This window comes from Hippocampus comes, unplaced genomic scaffold (genome assembly GCF_001891065.2).
Source record: "Hippocampus comes isolate QL1 unplaced genomic scaffold, H_comes_QL1_v1.1 scaffold144, whole genome shotgun sequence".
Taxonomy (NCBI): domain Eukaryota; kingdom Metazoa; phylum Chordata; class Actinopteri; order Syngnathiformes; family Syngnathidae; genus Hippocampus; species Hippocampus comes.
The window spans coordinates 936,106-948,202 of NW_017805782.1; the positions used below are offsets into that span (position 1 = coordinate 936,106).

The following is a 12,097-nucleotide window of genomic DNA, read 5'->3' on the forward strand; positions in this document are numbered from 1 at the left end:
CCCCCCCGCCTCATTTCTCTCTGGTCCCCGATGGTCTAGAATGAGACTGTTTTGAAATGGTGAGCCACATGACCTCACCTGTCTTTGCACTCTTTATCTGAAGACGGCAGTTTCCTCTTCATTTTGCCCTTGCCTCTCGCGCCTTCGTACAAATGAACCCTTGTGCCACTTGGAGACCGGGGGGGGGGGGGCTGACTTGATTTGCTTTCCGACTTGCGGGACATACACTCAGAAGGAGGTCATGTGCAAGAAAATGTAACACAGAAACATAATAAATCCAATTTGTCCAAAATATGGCCCGGGGGCCGTTTATGGCCCGCTCTCCATTTTTCAGTGCCATGCGACACAATGCACAAGAAAAAAAAAAAAAAGAAATTCTTACAATGGCATTTGACATGAATCGCAAGCTGATTTCAAAAAAGGTGAAGTTGGGCAGAGTGAGGAGGGAGTTTGTCAGAGAAAGAGGTGCCTTGCGTTCTGGCCGAGTGTGTCATCTGTTGCCGAACGTTCACAAAACTGGAAATCGTAATCCACCAATGGCGACGGATTGCCAAGGGGGCGGAGTGGCTCCGCCCATCGATGGGCCCGACCAAGGTCAAGGTCGGCGGCCTTCGTATCTGCGTCGTGGACTCTGGTTCCCCCCCCCCCCCCCCCCCCCCCCCCCCCCATCTGTGAGAACCGGTGAGCTGCTACTGATAAATCGGCCCGACGTCAGGAAAGCCGAAGACCTTTGGACCGAAGGTTTTCTTATCTTATCTTATCTTAAAAGATCCTTGACGGTCTCAGATTGCACCGAGGCGATTTTCCAGTCACCTGTACTGATGTGATTCGTCGGCATTCATCATAAGAACAAGAAGTCTCACCTCGCGTTTGTTTTACTCTGACCTCGGCTTGGAAAATGTGAGGGTGGACGAGTTTGCAAGAAGCAGGCGTTTTGTTTGCGGCGCGGCACATTTGGCACACGGACTGAAAATATGATTTCAGTATCGCCGCCTCCATTAGGCTGCGTGCGCGAGAGGCGGCCAGGATGTGTTTGAAGTTCACCTAATCGGTCAAGAGACTGAACTGACAGAGAGTACTTGGCTGGAATTTGACCTACCGAGGCGAACGTGCCGGACAGTATTTACAGTAGTTGGGAGCGCCGCATTTGCAGTACTGGCTCGAAATATCAACCTGATCGACGTGATACAAGAAACGGGACTAGTCAAGATACAAAATCGATGAGAATAGACTTTACGGGTAGCTTTTACTAACTTGCGCTGTCCTTCAAATCGCGCAGGTAAAGCGGACGGGGCATTTTTCACCGTTGCTAACTGACACCTGACAGTAAAGAAAACTCACAAAGTACATTTGGTCACATTTGCAGAGTGCCTGATTTTTCGGACGACTTTTGTACATGTACTGCTTTCATACGAGTGAAGTAGTAATAGCCAATGGATATGGGGGGGGAGGGGGGGGTGAACTCTACATCCCCTGTTGTAATATGAGGTTTGTTGTGATGTACAAAAAAAGTTCGACCAAGATCATTTCAAAACAGTGTCCCTTCATAAATGTGACTTGTGTCCCGTAAAACTCAGTTGAATTAAAGAAATAAAGAAATCAACAGAAATGAAATTGAATGTCCAAGTAAGAATAACTGAGCTAACGTGGTTGAACAAAAGTGCCTGCGATTCACCCCAAATAAATGTCAGACGTTCTCGTCGTGGTGGGGAAACTTCGTTGATGTCCAAAGCAAACTTCCTTTTCCTTCAAATGAGCTCTTGCAGCAAATAGGGGAACAGATTGGCTCGGGTTCACAGGCTGTCCTATTCTATGGGACTCGGAACAGCCGGTCAGCTCTGCCATTATGAATTACAAAAAAAAAAAAAGTGGGCTCAAATGTGGTTAATGATCGACGAAGCCCTTGCACCGTGCTTCTGCGAAGGCTCTTGGCAGATAAAGCACAGCGAAGGTAAACATGAGCGCCGCTTGGGTCCCTGCGGGAGGGCCCGCGATTTTGCCTCCCGCGCATGACACCATTCATGAGGCCGCGGCCCGAGATATCCGAGAACTTGCTAGCAAATGGTGTCGGAGGCCCCGTTCTCAGCCAACTGACTCCTTGTCAGCCAGACCCCCCCCCCCCCCAAAAAAAAAAGCAAAACTAATTCTCTCGGATGAATGGCATAAACGGTGGCATTTTCCCGCTCTGCGTCGATTGCGATTGACATCTTGGAGTCCCAAAACTAATGTCCACGCGTCACCCCCAAAAAATCCAAAAGTTTTTTTTTGGTGCAGTTCAAGTAATCGCCTCATCTTTGACGTGACTGAAATGTTGGCTTGTTTTGAAACCAGATGCAAGTCAGAGGAAATGTATTGCGAAACGCTGAGACGGTCCGAGATGGATTTCTGTTTTTGCTCAGCATTTGGGAAGAGGCTTACGCCGTCATCCCCCAATCGCGGGCGCCAACACGCCAGCCACCCCCGTCTGTCCGCTCCCGCTGACACAGGCCGCAGCATTCTCATGTAACCTCTCGCATATGGACATGGAGTTGCCACTGCAGCCAACCCCCCCCCCCCCCCCCCAAAAAAAAAAAAACCCAATTTGGCCTTTTTTTTTTTTTTTCCCAAAATTTTTTTTTTTTTTTTTTTGCTCACCCATAAATCACACTTCTCTTCGTGGGTTTTCACTTCCTGCTTTATGAGGCCAAAACACACACACACACGCACACACACAAACGCACACGCAAAGGGCGGCATCTTGGAACTTGTGTTGTAAGCATCAGAAAAGCGCGGCGCCTGGAAGCACTCAGTGCCAGAGAGGTTGCCGACCTATATGGTCGTTTAAAGCCCAGATGTGCGGGCGGGCGTGCGTGCGTTTGTCACGCTGCGAGGCCCCGATGGGGTCAGCGATAGGCTCTTTGTGATTTTGCAGCCACTGCTGCTTGTTAAATCCGAAGAAACGGCACGGTAAGAACGTCGCTGGGAATGGGTCGAACTTCAGGCTAAGAATAGGACATGAGACAATAATAAAAAGAATAAAGCCTCCATTTTCCACGCCGCCGGGTGTCCAAACGCGGGCAGGCCGGCCGGGATGACCTCAAGCGGCTAATACTCAATCGCCACATGTTAAAATAACAAAGGCTGGGCTGGATTTTGACGTCTGACTCGCGGCTTATTTGCTTTGGAGGAGGAACGAGCTTGGCGCTTCCAGTTGGCCTTGGCGCTGATCCTGGTCCGACTTCACGCCGCGCTCCGTTCCTTTTTAAAAAAAGGGAACCGAGGAAATCCCAAATGTAAAAGGCGACTTTTTTTGTTTTCCAGCCGGCTGCATAAAAACAAGATGCAATATTTATGAGACGGGACGTTAGCCAATCGCATGCTTTGGAGGTTTCGAAAGGGAAAAAAACAAAACAAAACACTTGAGGCTAAATGTGAGGCACCACGAGATGATTGCAATATCACGAAGAATGTATACCGAAGGCTTTAGGAGGCCAGTCCCCGTTTTTTTTTTTTTAATCTATTTACAAACCCAATTCCAATGAAGTTGGGATCTTGTGTTGAACATAAACAAAAAACAAAAACAATGATTTGCTCATTTTGATCTGGTCCTGTCGGGACTTTTCAAATTGAAATTGGCTTCATTCTCCTCGGTTCCTTTGCGACATGCCTCTTCTCCGCCGGAGACCGAGTGTGTATTTGTCCAGGCAGAAAAAGGTGTCTCGCACGTCGCCCAGACTGGCCCGCGAATGCCCGCCCGTTCGTTTTTCCATTGACTTGAGTTAATAAATAGCTCGGCGAGCAGATGCGAAGCGGAGGGAATCGTGCGGCCCTCGATGTGCTCAGCAAGCATCGCCTCAATTAGAGTTTTCAAAGCAGAGATGGATGATTTTTTTTTTTCTCATCGCAGCTACCAGGAATGCGTTAACGTATTGCAACGCAGCAGGAGCGTCGTGGCAAAAGCAGGACAAGCATTTCCCTCCCTCCAAGTACAGTATGGCCGTAATTAAAGAAGAAGAAATCACAAGACAAGCGCGTGTGTGTGCGAATGAAGGTTCTCAATGCGTCATGCGCATGAGCGCGCCGCTCTTCTTCCAGTTGCTAATGTCATTGCGGGGGGTGACCGGGTTCAGAGCGCAGCCGAAGGGCTTCCGGCAAATTCAACGGGAGACCAACGAACGGCCTTGCCTGTTGGCCACAACCAATTTCAACTTCCTCTTCGTCTGACTTTTTTTTTTTTTTTTTTTGTCTTTGCAGGCGTAAATGTTGAAGAAACGCTAACAAAAATTTTCCCGTGGCCTTTGTCGGAGTCTTGGAATGCGTTGCATGATGTCGCTTTGCGTCTGTGATGGCGCGTTGGAGGGAAAGAGCCAAAAGTAGCAGAAAATCACTTGAAACAACTCGGGTTATTTCCCCACCCTTCTCTTGTTTAAAGATTTCATTGTCGTCGAAAGCCACAAACTCAAATGGAAAACGCCGCCTTTCAAGCATTGCGCAATCGAAGAGTAAAGTGAGAGCTTCTTTCTTAAAACTGGCTGGAATGAAGTCAGTCCATGTCTTCTGAAATCATTTTCAAATGTGTCATTTTTTTTTTCCCATGTTTCCGTGACCTCCGACCTACACCGTTAAGATTTGGTTGTTTCGCGCAAGACGGCACGATTGGATGCAGAAATGTGCTGACCCAGTGTTGGAAAAAGAGAAGCGACTCGGTCCTGTATTTGCACTTGACAGTTTCAAATGCAGGTGGCGTTTGCTTCAAGAGATGACGGGCAAATAAAACTTTAGCTTTTTTCCTGTGGAAACCTTTTCGGAACTGCGACTATTTGTTTTCCTGGAAAAGCCATCGAAGGTCCCCCGTCGTCTGCCGCCCCTTGCGACACCTCCGCTGCAGCATTTCACTCTTGTGCACAAGTGAAAATTGGAGTCTGGATGTGAAAATTGTTTACGTTCCGTCTTACCGGACATTCGAAATGGCGACGTCCTCGCTGGCGTTCCCAGAACGAGTGGCAAAAATCGACGTATGTGTCTCGCAATTATTTTCCGGTCATGCACGCTTTGTTGAAGACGGTCATTCCGAGAACTGCTCTCGTTTCAAATCCATCCGTGAAGGTTGAATGAAAAGAATTTGAGGCCCGCAGGGCTGCGCAACGTCCGGCCGCTCGGGAGACTCCCAACTTGGCGCGCTGCCGTTCTCCAGGACGCCGTAGGGGAAAGGAGTCGGTTTTGGTCTGAAAATGATTGGCCCTCGGTTACGACAAGACCTTTGCGCCGTGAGATTTTTGCTCGTGTGAAAGGGCCGTCTTGCGAGCCGCAAATGTCCGTCGAGACCAATTCAACAGCGCCTGTGCCGCTCGCGGCCGCGACTTTGCTTTTCCGTTCTCGTGGATCGAGTGGCCGCGTGGTACGTTTTGTTCTCCCAACGAAAGCCGTTCCGCTTCCAAGTGGTCGCGCGGAGACGCGACCAGCTTTGTCCGATCTTGACCTCCGCGACCTGAAGTTGCGCTGTTGTGAGAAACGGACGTTTGCTTTGATTCCGCTCGCTCTCAAGATTTCGACTGTGGGCTCGCGCGCCATCTTTGCTGCATGTGGCTACTTTCGGATCAAGCCGTTGACATTTCCTGAGCACGCCTTCCTGTCCTCAAGTGCGCCTTCCCGAAGGCTCGGTTGACAAATCTCCGGAAATCGGCAGCCGCCAACCTGTTTTTTTTTTTTATTTGCGTCACGGACCAGTCAAGACAAGTCGTTTGCAGACACCGAAAGGCCGTTTCCAAATAACAAAGTTCTTTTGTGTGTGTGTGTCTCCCGCAGCGTGGGTGGGCTCCCTCTCCATGGGGATGATCTTCTTCTGCTCTCCGATCGTCAGCGTTTTCACGGATATCCTGGGCTGCCGAGTGACCGCCGTCGGCGGAGCGGCCGTCGGCCTGGTGGGCCTCCTGGCTAGCTCTTTTGTCACGTGAGCAAAATAGGAACTCCGGTGTCAGAATTGAAGCGGAACCTTGCCAGGTTTCGGTGCAATTTGTCATCGATGAACTTTGACGACGACTTCTCTTCGATGAGTATGACGGGAATTACTCTGGCCCCCGTGATTCCCTCCCCTTGTTGTATGGCCACGAAGAAAGTTGCTGTCCGCCTGTGTCGTTCCAAAGCGGAAACCGTTGATTTTTATGTGCGTGCGCGGTCACATGATGGCCTCCGGGAGAACACGTAGCTGCGTGATTTTTTTCCCCATAAGAGGAGAGGCGGCGTCCGCGGCACTTTGTTGTTGGTCGTATTTTTGCAAACTCGCGCCAACATGTTGCAGTATCCGATCCTCCGGAAGGGGGGACACCCCCCCCCCCGCCTCCTTCGCTTCTGCACACCTTCCAAGTATTCAAAATAAGTCATGAAACAATAAAGTGCTTATCGAGCGACTGTTGAACCGCGTCCAGTCATGGATGCGAGCGTTTACCGTTTGCCTTACGGAGCTGAAAGTGCAAGGTGCAAGCTTCCCCGCTCGTATGACTTTGCTATTGGGATTTGTTGACTCCATCAGAACTTTGGACCCACCCCGTGGGCGCCAATCTGTACGTGTCGTTTCTGTGCTATTGATTTCATTCATTTGAAAGGAAAAATATGATGGGTGTGCGCGTGTATGTTTCAAATGGTGACGGGGCTCCATCGTGTCCTCTCTGCTGCGGTGCCGCGTGCACGTTTGCTGAGGTGCTCTCATTTCTTGCTCGGCCTCAATATCTGCTCTGCTCCGCAATAACGCTTACTGGGGCAAAGAGCCAAATTCTGACAAGCAAATACAGACGACCTCGGTCCGTTTGCAATGTTTGTCGTTCGGTTGACTTGATGCGATTTTTTTTTTGTTTGTTTTTTGACACGTCTGTCTTTGAACTTCCGGTTCCGGGTCGCTGCGCTGTGGTCGACGTCCGGAGCGGTTTTTCTTACTTGCGATTTTTTTGTGTTTGTTTTTTGACACGTCTGTCTTTGAACTTCCGGTTCCGAGTCGCTGCGCTGTGGTCGACGTCCGGAGCGGTTTTTCTTACTTTTCTTGCGATTTTTTTGTGTTTGTTTTTTGACACGTCTGTATTTGAACTTCCGGTTCCGGGTCGCTGCGCTGTGGTCGACGTCCGGAGCGGTTTTTCTTACTTGCTTTTTTTTCCCACATTTCTCACCTACACTCCGTGCTTTTCCTAGCTCCACAGGCCCGCGTTACTTTAGCGCGGCTGTTCGAGCTATTAATTCCGCACTCTTCCCCCTTCGATTATCTTTTTTCATTCATTCGTTAGCCCCGGTGCTAACAGCGAGCGAGTGCTACAGCTAGCACCTTCAGCTAGCCCGGTGCTCATGGCGAGTGCTCCTAGCCGGTGCTAACGACATCAACACTGCACCTCCACCATATTTTTGGCTCAACTCAACTTAAGACTTACACCAAATATGACCACCTACACGAGGGATGGAAAGAGCGTGCCCCACCCCCCCCCCCCCCCCCGCGCAGGTCTTTAGGGCCCATGTACTTCACGTACGGCATCGTGTTCTCCTGCGGCTGCTCCTTCGCCTACCAGCCCAGCCTGGTGATTCTGGGCCACTACTTCAAAAAGCGCCTGGGCTTGGTGAACGGCATCGTGACGGCCGGCAGCAGCATCTTCACCATCACCCTTCCCTTCGTGCTGTCGGGCCTGCTGGACAAAGCGGGCCTGCAGAACACCATGCGCGTCCTCTGCATCTTCATGTTCGTGCTGATGTTGGCCGGCCTCACCTATAAGCCTCTGCTGCCTCGCAAGCCCCGAAGCGCGCGGGGCTCTTGCCCGCCCCTGAGCCAGATCTTCAACCTCAACATTTGGAAATCGCTGGGATATCGCATCTGGGCTTTCGGCATCCCGGCGGCCCTTTATGGCTACTTTGTGCCTTACGTTCATCTGGTAAGCCTCGCCGTATCCGTCGCTGTTGACCGACGTTTGCCAAATCCCGCCCGCTTCCTTCGGCGGCGATCCGAATGACCTCGTCGTCTTTTGACGATGTTGACTGCCGCGGGGGGGGGCGCAACGCTGTGAGCAAGTGCGTCAATTCCCGCTCGCTTAATGCAGAGATGTCAACATTTCGGTCCAACGTCCGGCTCGCACGCTTTGATTTCTCACGCTATGAAAAAGTACCACTGGGGGACGAGGGGGGGGGGGGGGGGGGGGGGGGTGGTGGATGAGGTTTTGTCATTGTTCAAAAGGGGGGCTGCTGTTTCAGCACTCTGAATGGACGTTGCTGCCGTTCGTCAGATTGCGGCCAAACACGCTTCCCTCGAGTGCGCGCTCTGTCGAGTGTGGGGGTGGGGATGTGTGTGGGGGGGGGCTTGTTTTGTTGTGTGTGTACCTCGAGTGAGCGCCTCTTTACTTGAGAACTTCCTTAAGTACACATTAGTGATGTAACATTGAATTACCGCTGTCTTTCGTTGGGTACTTGCGCTCTTCATTTGTCACTGTGAGCGATGCACGGCTGTACCAACTCCCCCATGCTTGCCACAAAAAAAAAACACACACACACACACACAAAACAGGCCTCAGTGGTGTGAGAGCGCACAGGAAAAGAAGAATGCATGCAACATGAAATCATGTTGTTGTGAAGCCACCACGAAGGTCTTGCTCCGAAATGAGTCCCGATTCTCGCGCACAATGTCAACAAATTGGAATGTGAGCATTTTGGAAGCCTTTTTTTTGCCTTTCTATCAGCTCTCGCGTCCAAAAGATATCGGCCCAGAGATTCATTTTGACATATGGAAGGCATCAAACCGAAGAGCCTGACAAAAATATGCTTTTTTGCTTTTTTTTTTGTGCTCCCCAGATGAAGCACGTGGAGGAGCGCTTTGGGGAGGATTCCAATAAAGAAGTTCTGCTCATGTGCATCGGCATCACATCCGGCATCGGACGGCTCATCTTTGGTCGGGTGGCTGACTACATTCACGGGGTCAACAAAGTTTACCTGCAGGTATGTCCCCTGGCCCCAGGGAGATCAAAACCGAGACCCGGACGATGATATACTGTCGTGTGCGGCAGGGCGAGGACGTTCTTGTCAGGTCTAGAAATGTACACTTTGAATCAAATCAAGGGGTAGAGTTATATTTGAGGTACCGACAACTAAGCGGAGGCTCCGAGGGGGCCGCCCCCTCTCTTTGGGCAAGCCCCCTCGCCGGCCAGCTTTCAAACTCGTCTTCAAGCTCATTTGGCGTCTTTGGCTTTTGACTCCGCACGAGACTTGACTTGGAGTTGGACTCTTTTTGTGCTTTCTATGTGAGAGCGCACAGGAAAAGAAGAATGCATGCAACATGAAATCATGTTGTTGTGAAGCCACCACGAAGGTCTTGCTCCGAAATGAGTCCCGATTCTCGCGCACAATGTCAACAAATTGGAATGTGAGCATTTTGGAAGCCTTTTTTTTGCCTTTCTATCAGCTCTCGCGTCCAAAAGATATCGGCCCAGAGATTCATTTTGACATATGGAAGGCATCAAACCGAAGAGCCTGACAAAAATATGCTTTTTTGCTTTTTTTTTTGTGCTCCCCAGATGAAGCACGTGGAGGAGCGCTTTGGGGAGGATTCCAATAAAGAAGTTCTGCTCATGTGCATCGGCATCACATCCGGCATCGGACGGCTCATCTTTGGTCGGGTGGCTGACTACATTCACGGGGTCAACAAAGTTTACCTGCAGGTATGTCCCCTGGCCCCAGGGAGATCAAAACCGAGACCCGGACGATGATATACTGTCGTGTGCGGCAGGGCGAGGACGTTCTTGTCAGGTCTAGAAATGTACACTTTGAATCAAATCAAGGGGTAGAGTTATATTTGAGGTACCGACAACTAAGCGGAGGCTCCGAGGGGGCCGCTCCCTCTCTTTGGGCAAGCCCCCTCGCCGGCCAGCTTTCAAACTCGTCTTCAAGCTCATTTGGCGTCTTTGGCTTTTGACTCCGCACGAGACTTGACTTGGAGTTGGACTCTTTTTGTGCTTTCTATTGTCTTTCATGAGTCATTTGTTGTTGTCGGAATGATTTTAAGCCCCGTGTTGTCGACAGCGGCGGTTGTTTGAAAGAGCTCTCGAAATACACTCGAGTTGAGTATAAATGTGTGGCTCCGAAACTGGTTCTCATGTTGGTTGAGCTCAAACAAGACATCGATCAGCAAGATCCCGCGGGCGTGTCACGATGGGGCGTCGATGAGGAAAAACTGAGCACGGGCAATGACTGCATCCTCGCAGGTGACTTCCTTCTTTGTGATTGGCCTGATGTCGATGATGATCCCGCTTTGCAACATCTTCGGAGGGCTGATCGCCGTGTGTCTGCTGATGGGGATGTTTGACGGCTGCTTCATCTGCATCATGGCGCCCATCGCCTTTGAGCTGGTCGGAGCCGAGGACGTGTCCCAGGCCATCGGCTTCCTCTTGGGCCTCATGTCGGTGCCCATGACTGTGGGACCCCCGATTGCAGGTTGGACACAGATGCAGATCTTTTTCTATCACGCCAGTAGTAATACAATGATCACACACACACGGACACACACATATATATATATATATATATAAAGATGACACAAAAGGAAACTGAGGTGTTATCCTTTTAATCATGAATGAGTTTTTTTTGTATCTTTGAATATAGAGAAAGTTTTACGGTATATAAACAAATGTATTAGTATGAAGGGCATCTATTTTTCGGACACCCTCACTTCTCACTCTGCCCACCTTCACCTTTTTAACTAACCTTGCAGCCCATGCCAAATATCATTTTTAGTATATATATCTTGTTTGGTTTTTTTTTTTTTTTTTTTAAGTCATGTTGTGGGCCGCTGAAAGATGGATGGTGGGCCGCAAATGGCCCCTGGGCCATAGTTTAGGCACCCGTTTTTTAGCTTCTCTTTGCTGGACTAAAATGTCACCACGTCCTGAAGACTTTTAGGCAAACTTTTCTCCCAGATTTTGTGAATTAAATATTGTGCAAGTTTCAAGATGTTAATAAAGCATTTCTTGGAGCTTTTTTTTTTTTTTTTTTTTAATGGATGTGTGGCTGGACCAATATTTTTTTAAATAACTCTGGGGGAAAAAAAGAGCCTCAAATGAAAGAATGGGCAGTGGAGTTGCACCAACTAGTGTTGGGTTTGGCACATGACATGCCTCGATCTTTTTTTTTTTACAAGACAAGCGTTCCTCCGGATGAAAGGAGACCTTTTCTGTTTTGTTCTCTGACAGCTTGCACGCGTTTTAGTTCTCGAGGCGCTCTCCATCCGATCGCTTCATCGGAAAATAGCGCGCGGCTGCGATTTTGAGCCGGGGGCTGTCGGCGCTGATCGCCCTCCTCTGTTTGGCAGGCTTCCTCAGGGATCGGCTGAACAACTACAACTTGGCCTTCTACCTGGCAGGCATCCCCCCGCTCATCGGAGGGGCGATGCTGTGTCTGATCCCGTGGGTGGAGGCCAGGAGCAAGAGAGCCAAGGAGGAAGCCCTCAAGGACGTCAACCAGAAGATGTTGGCGCACGAGAAGCCTCAGGAAGAGCCGCAAGGCAAAACTGGGGAGTCCATCCTCTAATCGGCGCTCGGCCGCGCGACGGGGTCCGACCCAAGCGGTTTGGGCGCCGCCGGTTCAAGAGCCCGACCAGTGCCTTCCGGAGCAGGTCTTGCAAATGCCAAAAGTGAGGGAACGGCGGTTGAAGTACTTTAATTGAACGTGATCGATCACGAGGAACTATGCAATGAAATTTGAAGTCTTAAAATGTGGAAAACTGCTTTTGTCTTGAACGGAGAGCGAAAGGAAAGCGGCGTGAGAGCCGACGCTTTTAGCCGTCCCCTTTCCACTCATGTTCACCACCGATGACGCCCTCAAGGGAAGGTCTTGTTTCAATGCCCCCCCACCCCCAACCCCAAAGAAAAAAAAGACCGCTCTTCTTAACATTCTTAATTGTGATGATGTTCAGAGAGCGGCTCTTCAAAAGCACATTTCAACAAGCCGCGTCAGTCTTTTCATGCAACAGTAACGGTTGCCCAATTGCACGCCATTAACCGTCAGAGGTCGTCGTCGTCATCCACCCCAGAATGTTCTGAAGCCACACACCTTGCAGCCACGTGTTCTTTGCTCATACGCTCGGATTTCAAATTGCATGGAACGC

General features: G+C 50.1%; 1 protein-coding gene across 1 annotated transcript in view; it reads left to right on the forward strand.

The window, feature by feature from the left end:
* slc16a10 (solute carrier family 16 member 10) overlaps positions 1–12,097 on the forward strand; it is a 16,067-nt gene extending 3,970 nt beyond the window's left edge. Inside the window, exons 2-6 of the mRNA XM_019884976.1 lie at positions 5,785–5,929; positions 7,460–7,883; positions 8,794–8,937; positions 10,200–10,428; positions 11,303–12,097. Coding sequence (XP_019740535.1) covers positions 5,785–5,929; positions 7,460–7,883; positions 8,794–8,937; positions 10,200–10,428; positions 11,303–11,520 — 1,160 coding nt within the window. The 3' untranslated portion in view covers positions 11,521–12,097. The remainder of the gene's footprint in view (positions 1–5,784; positions 5,930–7,459; positions 7,884–8,793; positions 8,938–10,199; positions 10,429–11,302) is intronic.